This window comes from Ailuropoda melanoleuca, chromosome 5 (assembly GCF_002007445.2).
Source record: "Ailuropoda melanoleuca isolate Jingjing chromosome 5, ASM200744v2, whole genome shotgun sequence".
In the NCBI taxonomy this organism is placed as follows: domain Eukaryota; kingdom Metazoa; phylum Chordata; class Mammalia; order Carnivora; family Ursidae; genus Ailuropoda; species Ailuropoda melanoleuca.
Window position 1 is genome coordinate 13,211,288 of NC_048222.1, and position 12,623 is coordinate 13,223,910.

At 52.4% G+C, this 12,623-nt stretch overlaps 1 protein-coding gene across 6 annotated transcripts in view; it reads right to left on the bottom strand.

Annotated features, from left to right (window-relative positions):
* PHACTR1 (phosphatase and actin regulator 1) overlaps nucleotides 1-12,623 on the bottom strand; it is a 571,024-nt gene that overhangs the window by 7,932 nt on the left and 550,469 nt on the right. For all 6 annotated transcript variants that reach the window (XM_019796061.2, XM_019796064.2, XM_011220616.3 and 3 more), the window contains 2 exons: nucleotides 6,264-6,319; nucleotides 2,663-2,724 (listed from right to left, as the gene is read on the bottom strand). In XM_019796061.2, the coding sequence (XP_019651620.1) occupies nucleotides 2,663-2,724; nucleotides 6,264-6,319 (118 nt within the window). The remainder of the gene's footprint in view (nucleotides 1-2,662; nucleotides 2,725-6,263; nucleotides 6,320-12,623) is intronic.

Genomic DNA, 12,623 nt, shown 5'->3' on the forward strand with positions numbered 1-12,623 from the left:
TTCTAAGTGCACCATGACCAGAGCAAGGCTAAGCCTGGAATTTCTAGCTGTTATTTCTGGAAATCATGATCTGGATACTTTACTAATAGACTTGATAGCACAGTCTGGAGTGAACAGAAAACGAAATGTTAGATCTAAAGGTCAGGGACTATTTTTCATGCCTGAATCCCATGGAGACTAGACAGCATCTCTCAAATCAATAAGGCGCTCCGAGGGAGGGAGTGAGGAAGGCACCAACTTCCTCCAGGGGGAGCGTCTCAGGCAGCGTGGAAGCCACCAACCAGTGCACCCCGGGACGCTCCCCTGGGAGCACGGGCTCGTGCCCTGGCTCCTTGTGACCAGAGGGGCCTCTGGCTAGTGGTCGATGTAGCTCTTGGGGTGCATGAACCTAGGGTCCCTCCTCAGAGGCTGAGGAAATGATCTTTGTGGCCAAAGCCAGGTTTCTGGGCTGGCAGAAAGGGTAGCGAGCAGGGGCTGGTAGCCTTATGGTTTCATCTACGGCAGAAATACCATTTGCAACTGAATACTGAAGAGTAAATTACTCGAGCCCCAAATCCCACTATGAATACAACTTGACCCAAGTGCATGTCCCCTGCTCCCCTCCATCTTTCCCTCCCTCCTTCCTTCTTCCCATCCAACCAGTGACCTAGCATTTTTTTTTTTTTGAAAGGGGGAGGCCGGCATTTCTTAAAAGATGGAACATATCATTTTTCTCAATTTGGCTGAAGAGAAAGATTGGTCTGTTGCTATCAGCATCAGCTCCTGGGTTTCATTTTTCTCATGAGCACGTTAAAAGTAAAAGGAACTGTACTGAGGAACTCCTTGGGCTGCTATGACCGAAAAGCAGCCACCACCACTGGCATCCGGTCTCCTGCGCTCAGGGCCCCGAGGCCACACGGAATCCCTTACACCTGCTGCCAGGCTCCCATCTCTGTGGCAGAAACAGAGCTGAAAGCTCCTTCCAGCCTTGCCCTTAAGAACAGTTCTCCCTGCCCTGAAACTCATTACGTCCCAGTCCCCAAGCCAGGGGAGGGCAGGTGCTGAACTTTGCCGGCAGTGTTCCTACCGGGGAGGAAGAGGAGCCAGTTCTCCTGTCTCTGAGCCCTGCAAAAACGAGGGGCTCTCTAGGGGCACCTATCCCTAGCAGCACCCACCCTCAGGGAGATGGGTGGGGCGGGAACCCCCTCCCTGCCCTGCTGCCAAATGATGCCATCAGCTGAGTTTCTGTAAGAACGAAATGTATGCTTCTGTATTGTCCTATTACAAGTTTTTAGCAAGAAACCCCTCAAATTTAGGAGAATTTCTGGGCCCAGCACTCAACCCCAATGAACCTGATGAAGACTCGATCTAAATTTTTTTTTCCTGAGTCTAGACCTTTCTGTGTCAGAAAGGAGGGGTTGTCACCAGCCTCTCTGGATAGCCTGTCATTTTAAGGACATGCGTAAAACAAGCCCGTGCCTCTTCCCCAGGCCCCCGCACTACTCAGGCTGGGAAGAGGGATGCCCTGCACGCAAAGATTGTCTGCTCTGAGGGACTTAGAGAAGCAGACCATGACTTGGGTGAGGGCACCCGGATGAAGTGGGGCCACTTAGCTTTCCCACAAGGTCCCCACCAGGGGGCCGCCGGCCCGTCATCCGGCCCTTCAGGCATAACTGGGGCGGCACCTGCTTGTCACCAGCTGTCTGGGACGCTCCAAGGGAGAGAAAGCCCAAGAGACACAAATCAGCACCCTCATAACTGGTGTGCTGTTTTAGGACCTCTGAATTTCTTCCTTTACGTAATATTTCTAGGGGGAGAAATCCATTAATAAACCTTTAAAAATTAATTTTAATGGGTCTCTTAACTGTCTCTAAGATTTGAGTATCTTTCTCTCAAGATGGTCACTGTAGGAGGCTGATTAAAAACACTGTAGTCAGAGAGAATACAGTATTATTTCTTGTGTGCTATCAATTAATTAATACTTGTCCACATCATCCAAGAAAAGCCTCCAATAAGAGTGTGTCATTAGGCCACTCACAGAGAATTAGATCCATTTGGGTCTACTCTGCATTGCCACGCCATCTATCTTTGGGGTTAAAATACATAAACATTCTAGCTTTTCAAACACCTTCAGTAAATTTATCAGTATTTTGGGCTTTTTCCTAATCAGTAATTCAAATTGGATTTGGCAATAATACAGTCAGTTCTCAGTTAATAGGTAAGGAATAGTATCCAGGGAGGCGAGGGAAACTTACTCCCCCAGGGTCACAGCACAAAACTGCAATATATTTCAACTACTTATTTTGACGATGAATTTCCAATGCTTGGTGAGGTGAATTTTTAGTGAATCTGGTGAATTTTTAAAAAACATTCACTGTGATTGAAAATATAATGCACTTGCCATCAAGTTGCTTGGGGGTGGGTGGGTGTCCCAAAATCAGGAGACAGAATGTCACCAGCCAGAGGGACTATGGGTCATGAAACTGAGCTGACCACCGTCCCTGGGAGAGGTCCTGCCGAGTCCAGAGAGCCGCTCGCTTTCGTGCCCGAGGAGCAGGACCCCCGAGAGAGCTTCCAGCGGGCCAGGGCCAGGCAGCTGCAAGGCCACCGGGGCCCACGGAGGGCACCGGAGCAGAGGGCGGCCCGGTGTCTGTCCCAGCTCCCGCCTGGAGACACCGCTTACCTTTCGTGTTAACCTCCTCTTGATCTCTCTCTTCTCCTCTTGTTCCTCCTGTTCATTCCGAGCTGCAAGAAACAGTGAAGAGGCTTTTAATTTTGGGCAACAGTGTCACACACAGGGTTATCCTCGTGAACGTCCGCAGGCTCCAGGCCGAGCCCCTCATGACTTGAAAAAGGGGGGAGCGAGCTCCTGTCCTCTCCCTGGCCACCTTCCTGCCTGTGGGATGCTTGCCCAGCTGCCCGCACAGTTTCAAACGGACGGTGAGCTGGCTGGCCGCCTCGCTTAGTTTTCTTTATGCCACACGGGGGTTTCAAGTCTCCAGGCAGAAGTGCTGGGCTGAGAGGTGTGGCTTCGAGGCAGGGACGCAGGTCCTACAAGAGTGGGGTGCTGTGAGCAGGGAGGTGGGCATCTGGGGAGAGGCAAGGCTCCCCACTTTGGACAAGCCCTGGGGCCGCTCAACTCTGCCTTGGGCCTCCCAGTGACTGCTGGGGGCTCATTGTGATGTGGCCTCATGTCTGGTGCTCTGTGGGGACAGGAGAGGAGGCCAAGGTGTGGGGGTGCCTGCCATGTGCTGCAGGAGCAGAATAAGGCACGGCTGACGCCCAGTGCAGCCCGGCTGCACGGAGGAATTCCTGAACGCTCACCTTTCGCAAGCCCTGATTCCATTAATTCTTTGAATCTTCCAAGAAGTCCACAGAGCAGGTGGGAGGCCAGAGTGTGGGACACAATTGTCTGCATTTAGGCTTTTTAAGGAGTGTCTCAGGAGAGAAGACTTCGGAGTCTAAATGTTCCCAGCTTAGTATGTGGGCTGACCTACTCATCAGGTGTTTAAAGAGCTGTAGGTAGGAGGGTCTGGGGGATGGAGCACAGATTTGGGGGACAGAGAATGAGGGCTTATTTCTCCTCCTTGCTAGAATAATTGGCCTCTTCCCCCTGCCATGTGTTGCGTGGGGCCGGCCCCTCGTCCTCATTCCCAGTTGCTGGCCTCACACTTCGGGCGGGGCCTCCTCAACCCACAAGCCCCCTCGGAGCCGTGGCCCAGCCTGGAGCCGTCCTCTCCCGTGTGTTTCTAGGGTCCCCTGCGGGGCGGGGCCGCATGCGGCCGCCTCTGAAATCTGTACCTTTAGTTCAAAGCCATTTACAAGCCCAGGGCCATGAATTCTCGGGCTGAGGGTACCAAGACAACCCCATTAGGCAACTGGGAAGACAGGCCAGGAGAGGCCCATGATGTTGTCAGCTGCCACTGTCATCAGAGTGCACTCATTATGTGCTCAAATGCACACAGAGTCCCATTGGCTGCGGGACAAAGCCAGCGCTGTCCCTGGGGGGCCGGTGGGGGCTGGAAGGCAGCCACGGACCCTCCAGGCTCCCCCGCACAGCCACGACACCCGTGTCCCCAGCACCCCGGACAGATGGCTCCTCAGATGACTGAAAGCCCAGAAAGGCAGGTTCAGGATCATTTGTGTGTGGCTGTTTCCTTATACCACTAAAAGTTTCTTATTTAACAGAATGGATTAAAAAAAATTCTTAGGAAAACAAAGTTTCAGAACACAGGGAAAAAATAAGCGTGAACGGGAAGTAGACGTTCACTTCTTAAAAGTTTCAAACCGAAACAACCAGCTTGTTTGAACTTGGTCAGGCAGTTCTTTAATTCAGCTATTTGAACGGGGTAAGAAGGAAGAGGGACTAGAACAAAAGTGGACCCTGGGAAAAGGTTTTAAGGCCACCGCTTGGGTCGCCTGACTCTAAGCCCCCCAGGTTTATTAGACCCAAGTCACCGCCCCGGAGACCTGAGTCTCCTCCTAGATGGCAATCACCCCCGACCGTGAGGGACCCCCCTGTGGTCTCCCAGGGAGCTGGGCCTCCTCGTTCCCACCCCCGAGCCCTCGCTGAGAGCAGCACTATTTTCGGAAACTTGAGCAGCGCCCCAGAGAGCTGTAGCCTGTCTGTCTGGGCGCAGGCTGGGGGCCACGAAACAGCTCGGCCCCATAGGTACATTGTAGCGAGATTCCTCCGGAAAACAACAGATCCCTGTTGGGTGTGTGTGCGGGTGAAGAGGCAGAGGGGGAAGGAAACACGTTTGCTCGATTTCCCACACCCAGAATACACGGACACCTATCTTCCTTCCTCTCCAACAAGGGAAAGGTAATGATGGATCAGGTGTCAGACTGGGGCAGAAAGGGAGACAGCACACAGGCCAAATGCTTCCCCGACCATGAAAATCATCTGAAAGAGTTCTCATTCATTTTACAGCATAGGAAGCTTCAAAACTGCTAAAGGCACCTTGTGGTTAGAAAAAACACACACACACAAATTCCGAGCGACGGAGGAATGACGTGAGGTGCCCCCAACGAAGGAGGCCCGTCCTGAAAATCACGCGCACTGAGGGCTGGGAGGAGGCAGGCGGTGGACGGAGGCCCGCCTCACAGGGACAGGTGCCCTGCCGGCGCTGCGGGCCGCCCCCCTCTCCCCAGCCCTCCCTGGGGAGGGTCAGCAGCTCACCACCCTCAGCAAACCACTCAAACCGACCAAGTCCCAAGGCCACGGTGGGGTCGGAGTAAAAAGGAAGATCAAGAACATTTTAGTTTGGTCTAAGTGGAAATATCCAGTCACTCAGACTGAGGCTTCACGTGATTGGGGGTGCGTGCGTGTGTGTGTGTGTGCGCATGGCATTCCTAGGAAACGCTGCACGGCACGTGTTTCTCTTCTCTAGAGAGAAATTAGAAGTGGATGCGTGTGGGGAGAAAGGGTCATGAATTAAACTAAAGATAATATTTGTTGGCCGTCTCAAGGAGAGTGCTGGCGAGTCGTAATAATGACGGGGCAGACGTGGGCAGAGAGGCTTTGTTTTTTAAATCATTTAATATCTGCCACCCCATGGAGGAATCCTGGTGTCCCTGAGACGCTTGCTTCTCGTAGTTTCACGCTGGCGAGGCACCAAGTGGGTTCCCTCTCTCTATTCAAGTCTCTCTGCGTCCTGAACCAAACCCGGGGCTCGTTCCTTCTCTCTCTCCGTGGCCAGGGTGACGGCGAGCCTCCCTCGGGTGACAGCATGCGGCCGGCCTACCATGGGCCAGTTGGAGGAGCCCCGAGAGAGGCACACGACGCATTCTCACTTGGAAATACTCTCCTAGACTTTAATTTTCGCAGGAAGGGGGGCAGTTATCAACAGCAGCCAGCTGCCATGGAAAGTCATGGTTTCCAGCCCCAGTTTTCAAATGGCCATCTGCCTTATTTTAGCCACTGACATAGTATTTGTGGGTTTTAAGTCAATTTGGGTGTGAAGGTGACCCTAACTCTGCTCAGAATCCCTCAGTGAGTTCTTATATTGCTGCTTCTCTGACCTGACAGCCCACGAAGGGGACGGTGGGTCTCACGGTCTCAGTCTGTGAGCTTTCAACGAGCCAAGCGGACTCGGACTTGCCTGCTCTGCGGGGAGGCTGCCCTTGGACGTTCTAGCACCCCGGGGGTGAAGCGTCAACCATCAGAGCGCTTCTCGGTCATTTCCACCCAGGCACAAGGGAGAAACCGTGTGGCCCACACACTGAGTAAGAACCAAAGCCACCACGCGACATCAGCGACTGCCACGGGCTGAGTCACTTACGTTTTAGAATGTTCCTCTGCTCCAATTCCTCTGCCGTCGGCCTCTGGCTCAGCCGCCTGCGGAAAAAATCCAGGAAAAGTTTTTGGACCATATCATATCCTCCTTGGGTCATTAATCTCCGCAGCCCTTGTAGGTGCATGAGACAGGGTGCGCGGCTGGCACGCCCGTTCCATCCTGTGCTCTGCAAGACGGCCTCTGACCACCGCGGCCTCAGTTCCTCAATTTCAACCCCAGGAAAGGCGCCCTGTGACACGTCACGCCGAGCTGACCCTCCTCCTTCCTCCCGCCGTCGGCCCCTCCCCAGCCCCGCTCCCCCGGGGCCTCCGGGCCAGGGGACGCTGCTCATCACAGAGGTCCCTTTCTCTCATGTGGCCTCCCCGCTTTGGGACTGCGGCCTCTGCCCGCCCCCCCCCCCCNCCCCAGCCCCAGGCGAGGGCTCCACTGCTTGCCATGTTTGTGCAGATCCAGTTAGGACAGAAAGAGGCTCATGGCCCCGGGGAGACGCAAGACAGCGTGTCTTGTGTGCAAAGAACAATAGATGCTCTTCTTCTTGTCCCCACCCATCACCACCAGAGCCGCCTTAGACGGGGAAGGACGGGAGCAGGGACAGGAATGCCACTCCTGTTGCCGGCAGGTAATGGGGCTGTAACAAGTGCAACATCACAGCAGGGGTGTCAACTGGCCATGATGCAATGGGGGGGCGGGGACGGACGACGGTGGCCCCCTGTCCCGACAGAAGTCCCCAGCGAATGGCCCCCATGGAGGAGAAGTACAAGCTGGAATGGGTGGCTAAAGCACCAGGAACGAGCAGCACGAACCGTGGGCCCCAGTATTCACAGAGACGGTTCAGTCTTGGAAGCTCCTGGCAAGTACTTAACGAGCCCGCAGAGTCGAGCATCGTGCGGCACCCACGGGAGGGGGTATGCACGAGAGGAGAAAGCTGTGGAAGGAGTCAGGGGCTCCTCGGCACCCTGCACGGGGACTTAAGGGGCTCCCCTAGGAGCTCACGCCATGCTTCCTCCTCGGATATCAGCACAGGTGTCTCTAGTTGGCGAGGGCCGTCTACACCATGGAATCTCGAGAGAGACCCGGAGTGGAAACAGAAAGTCCATGGAGTTACCGAGCGCAAATTGTTTAAACCCAACGCTGCTTGTCACCTGTAATTCTCATTGCCCTGGATTTTGAGACCCCAAAATCATCACCACAGATGCTCTGGATAGGGCACGGGCTTTGATGCTACAGAAAGGATTTCCAGTCAGATACCAGCTGGTAAAATCTAGAGTACCCTGGAAATGGCTGGAAATTGTATTCCAAAGCGTGGTTCAATTTATAAGAACACACTGTCATGTTCGTTAGTCATTTTCTCTTCCAAACGTCCCACGAAGACACTATTTCTTCCCCCTGATAAGGGCCCGCTGTATAGTTGGACGTTTGTAATACTGGAGACTCTAAATTGGGACTCCGGAGTCTCGAAGGCTTTCCTAAAATAGCACTCTCAGAGCTCGGGAGGGAACTGTGTCATGGGTCTGGAATGCAGACTCCTCTTAGAATGAGCTGCTGGGAGGCTTGCCTCACCTTTCCTTTATCTTCCCCCAGAACCCTGGCTTCATTGGTAGGGATGTGCAACTAGCTTTCTGGGACCCCTTGGCCGAATCCAGGCTCTGGATGCCGCTAGGGCTTTTGGTCAGTAGATTTTGAATAAGCTCCCGATTCAAGGTGGAGCTTGCATCCCAGACGTCTCATGCCCAGAAGCATCTGCAGAATGTTCCCCCACCCATTGATTCTGCCCCTAGACCCGTTGCCTGGTTCTGCGCTGGCTTTTTCTTTTTTTCTTATGAGTCATGTTTGGAGGGGACGAAAGGACAAGAGACTGAACTACAAGCAGAGCAAATTCTGTTAGCTAGACGGCCTTAGAGTCAGACACATGCTGCGAGGCTCCCATTGATGTTTCATTTCTCTCGAAAGGGTCCGAGAACATCAAGGCCAATCACTGCAATGGAACGGAGCTAAGCCCTCCTGAAGGACACGTGCGGTACTGAGTCGCTTTGGCTTTGACAGTGAGATCAGGTAGGAAAATGATACAGGAGTTAGGGGACCTGCGTTCTAGTTTCGGCTCCACTCTGAGCCTACTTTCCGTGGACACGGTATTGGGACTGCGCTGCAAATAACAATTTAATTGGCTAAGGCTGATGTCATCCCTGTCGTGTACAGGCATGGTTCTTAGAAGCAGATGCTATATACTTGGCCACATCCAAACGTGAATTCATTGAGGGAGTGCGAACGGGGGGGGGGGGATAGAAAAAGAAAAAAATATAAAGAAAATACATAATAAAACATTTAAATAAATGCATTTGTTCATTTTACAAATTATTGGTTGAAGGCCAGCTCTGTGCCAGGTTCTGTGATGGGCACTGGGTGAGTCAAAACAGATCAAGGTCCTGCCTCTAGGGAAGGCAGTCATTAATCAGGTGGTCATGGAAGCAAGTATGAAATGCAACCATTGTAAAAAGCTGCCAACAGGAGGCACCTGGGCAGGGATTCTGGTGTTTGACCAAATTAGGCCAGGAGAGAGGTCCCAGGGGGAGTGACGCGGTGCCCCAGTGGGAAGGACAGAGGGATCCACAGTGCTGGAGTGGAGACAGCGAGGGCAGGAAGGAAGGTGGGAAACAGGCCGCGTGGCCCTCGGGGGCTGTGTCAGGATTCTGATCTTTTTTCAAGGAGCAATGTGGAGCCACGAAAGCATTGACATTTTAGAATCAGTGAGGGCAAGAGTGAGTGAACATTTCAGATTTACAAGGGATCTCCTTGGTGGTTGTCTGGAGAGTGGACTGGGGCGGGGGAGGGGACAAGAGGCAGTTTGGGAAGAAGCCACAGGAAGGACACCTGGGCCAGGCTGTGGCAGCTGCCATGCACATTCTTAGGAAGCTGAGCTGACAGACCATGGAGATGTCGTGTAGATGGACAGAGCAGGGAGAAGCAGGTATATGTAAGATGTCTGTCTTAGCTTTCACGGCTTACACAACTGGATGGATGGCAATGCCCTTCACTGAGAGAGGCACATGGGAAGGGAAGTAGGGTTTTGGAGGAGGATGGGAAGGGTAGAAGGGAACTGTGAGTCTGAGTTTGGATCTGCTAAGGTGGAATGCTGTTGGAACATCCAAGAGGAGAGGTCAAGTAGGCGGCCACAGGCACCATGCTCTGGGAGAGGAGAGGTCGAGGCCAGGGAAGGAAATCTGGGGCTGGTCTGCAATATGGAGAATATTTGAAGCCAGGAGGGTGATGGAGGCAAGAGGGCTGAGGCTGGAAGCTCACAGAATCCCACTATTTACTGCTCAGACAGAGCATGACGAATCTGCCAGGAGTCAGAGGAGGACAGGGTGTGAGGGCAGGAGAACACTCAGCATGTCGTATCCCTGAGTGAGGTGGGAAGATGGGCACAGCCGACATGGTGCTGGGTGCTGCTGAGAGGTCAGGTGAGCCTGGCAAACTGCCCATGGGATCAGCACCAGGTGGGCTGGAAGCAGCCTTGCCTAGAGCTTTGTCAGGAGGCTCAGGGAATGGAAGCCAGACTGGAGTGAGTTGAGAACAAAGGTGAGAAAATGGACAAGTATGGATGATTCTTTCTGAAGCCTGGCTGGACAAGAGACTTGCAGGTGAAGGGGGCTCTGGTGAGGTTTATACTTTTTACTGGGAGAAGACTGGATGTGTTTAACGGAAATAATCTGGATGAGGTGGTGGTGGTGAGAAACTATATGAGGAGGGAGGAGGCTCAGTTGATGGTGTAGGAGTCCCGAGGAGGCAGGAGGGGTTGGGGTCCAGGGACAGAGAGGCCTTCCTTCTCAAATGCAGGAGAGATGGCTCTTGACTGTGACAGGGGAAGCAGGAGGGTGTGTGTTGTACACAAGTGTGTATGTTTGATACTGGAATTAATGAAGAGTTCCCAACTGATGGCTTTCAGTTACTGTAACACAAGTAAGTTGGTTTATCACAAGGACGACTTACATCAGCTTAAAATGATACCCTTCCTTTGCAAGGTGGTCTTTGGACAGATCCAAATTCATAAACTAAAGGGATAAACTCTAGCTTCAGAATTCTAGTGGCCAGCTTCTTAGGAAAGGACCCAGAGCAGTCTGACATGGTCCACGTAAAGGCTCCTTTCTAGATCTACATTGTACAGAAATACTGGTCGCTAGAAATCCAGATAGCAGAGCACAATTACTTTATTAACAAAGTGGTCAGTCTTATGAATAATCCCAAGGAGCGGATAACTCTAAGAATAAAAACTTTCTGAATGTATTGTATCTCTTACCCCTGTCTTGACGGTATGTTTAAGTCATTGTATCAGATTTAAACTCACATTAAATTTAAAAAGTGCTTCCTGACTCTGTATGTTGACATGATCATTTACATGCTAGATGATAAAGGAAACATTTTTGGGAGTTTAACTTTTCAGTAAAATGAATGATCTGAAAGTAGTAGTTTTAATAGGCTCTCAAGTGATCAATTTAAATAGCTTTTGCTGTTATATATGTGGCCCTGATTTATAAAATATCTCTGAGCTGCAAAATTGTTGTTACTCCTCAAATGGTTTCTTCTTTACATGGAACACCACCGCTAAATGATCTACGTTGGCTGCAAAGTGAAAAATCACTGAGTTCCTGTTTAAATGTCACGGACCATCAGTCACCACCTGGGAGCCTTCCAGGTCCTTGCAGAATTTAGAAATGGATTTTGTGTAGTAACAGTTTGAACAACTCTATGCTGGTGACTGCAAGAAACAATGACATAAACGAAGGTCTTTCTCTGTGCATGTGAGGACTGTGACAGACAAACAGACCTCAAGCAAATGGCACTTGGGCTTTGGCCTCGGGAAAAGGAGACCGTGAGAGAATGTGGTGGCAAGATGCTGTAGACAATGCACAGGGCAGGGGAGGCTGTCTCCCCAGAGACGTGACAAAACCCCTGTAGGTCCGGCTGGTCTGACTCCTGCTGCTGACGAGGATTCGTTCTGCCGCAAGGAGCTAATGAGCTTTCTGCTGGCGTCAGAACTGCAAGGTCATGGCTTTCATTAGCGTTTGCAACCACAGATTGTTTGGAGGGCCCTGATTTTAAAGTTTGGATTTCTGAAGCTCTATCTGCATTTCAGGAAAAAGCAAAGCAGAATTGACTTTGGTCGTCAGCATCTCAGCCCCCGGCGGAGGGACTGGCCCTTCCAGACGGGTGGGAAGAGAAGATGGGAAGGACTCGTCCTCTCTCCTAAGGCGGGAGGAGATGGGTTTCCTGACTGCTGCTCCAGGTGGGAAATCGAACAAGTGCAGACAGGCGTGATGGGGCTGCGGGGAGGGGAGACGCACTGAGTTACAGCCCCTCCTTCGGAATCTTTCTAGAGGATGTGTCAGTTCCACATGGGTTGGGGGTTTCTGTCTGGCTTTGGCCATTGTGGTGTCCCCAGGTGTTAGGAGACCTTGGAGAACAAGATAGGTGCTTTTAGTGATTACTTAGCCCAGATCCTGCCAGTTCTGATGCCACACACGCTCCTGGGAAGATCTCATCCATAGTCAGGACATCAGTTCACATCTCTATCCCGATGACTCCAAAATCTATGCCTTCAGTCATAGTTTCGAGCTCTGGACGGCCTTCTCAAAGTATACTCCTACAGGCTGTCACACTCAGAAGGTGCTAAATGAAGTCATCCGTCTTCCCCTCCTGTCCTGACAGCTTGGCGTCCCCATGAGCTGCCCAAGCCGGGAAACTGGGAATTGCCTTCATTGCACTTGACCCTCAACAGCCAATCCACCACCAGGTCCAAGCCACCCCCCATTCTAGCCCAGCACAGCCGCCTGGGGAAGGCAGCCCTGAGCATCTCTGCTGGCTGCGACAGCGCCCCCACTCGGGTCCGCCTCCACCCCGCTCGGGATGGTCTCTCTAAGGGGAAACCTGACCACAGCGCTCCCTGCTTGGAAACTACACACGCTCACCCAGGGCCTGCAGGAGGGAGTCAAACACCCAGGGTCCTAGAAGAGTCTTCACAATCTGGACGCTTGCCAAGAATCCCCCCCCCGCCCCGTCCTGTAGACATAACTGCGTCTTCCTGGTTCTTTCCAGATTCACATGCCTTTCCTGAGAGTGACATTCGCTCTCTTCCTCTTCAGCTAACTGGTGGTAATCGTCAACCTCACAGCTTCAGCCTTAAACATCACTCCCTATGGTCACTAACCTTTTGGTGAAGGTGCCACCGTGTGTGACAACAGTCCTGCATGCTGGTGCTTGCCCTTCTTGTTATGGCCCAGCCTGTCCCCTGGACCCCGGGGCTCGGGCTCTGTGACTCGGGGCCACTCGGCCCCCTCACCACCAGGGTCA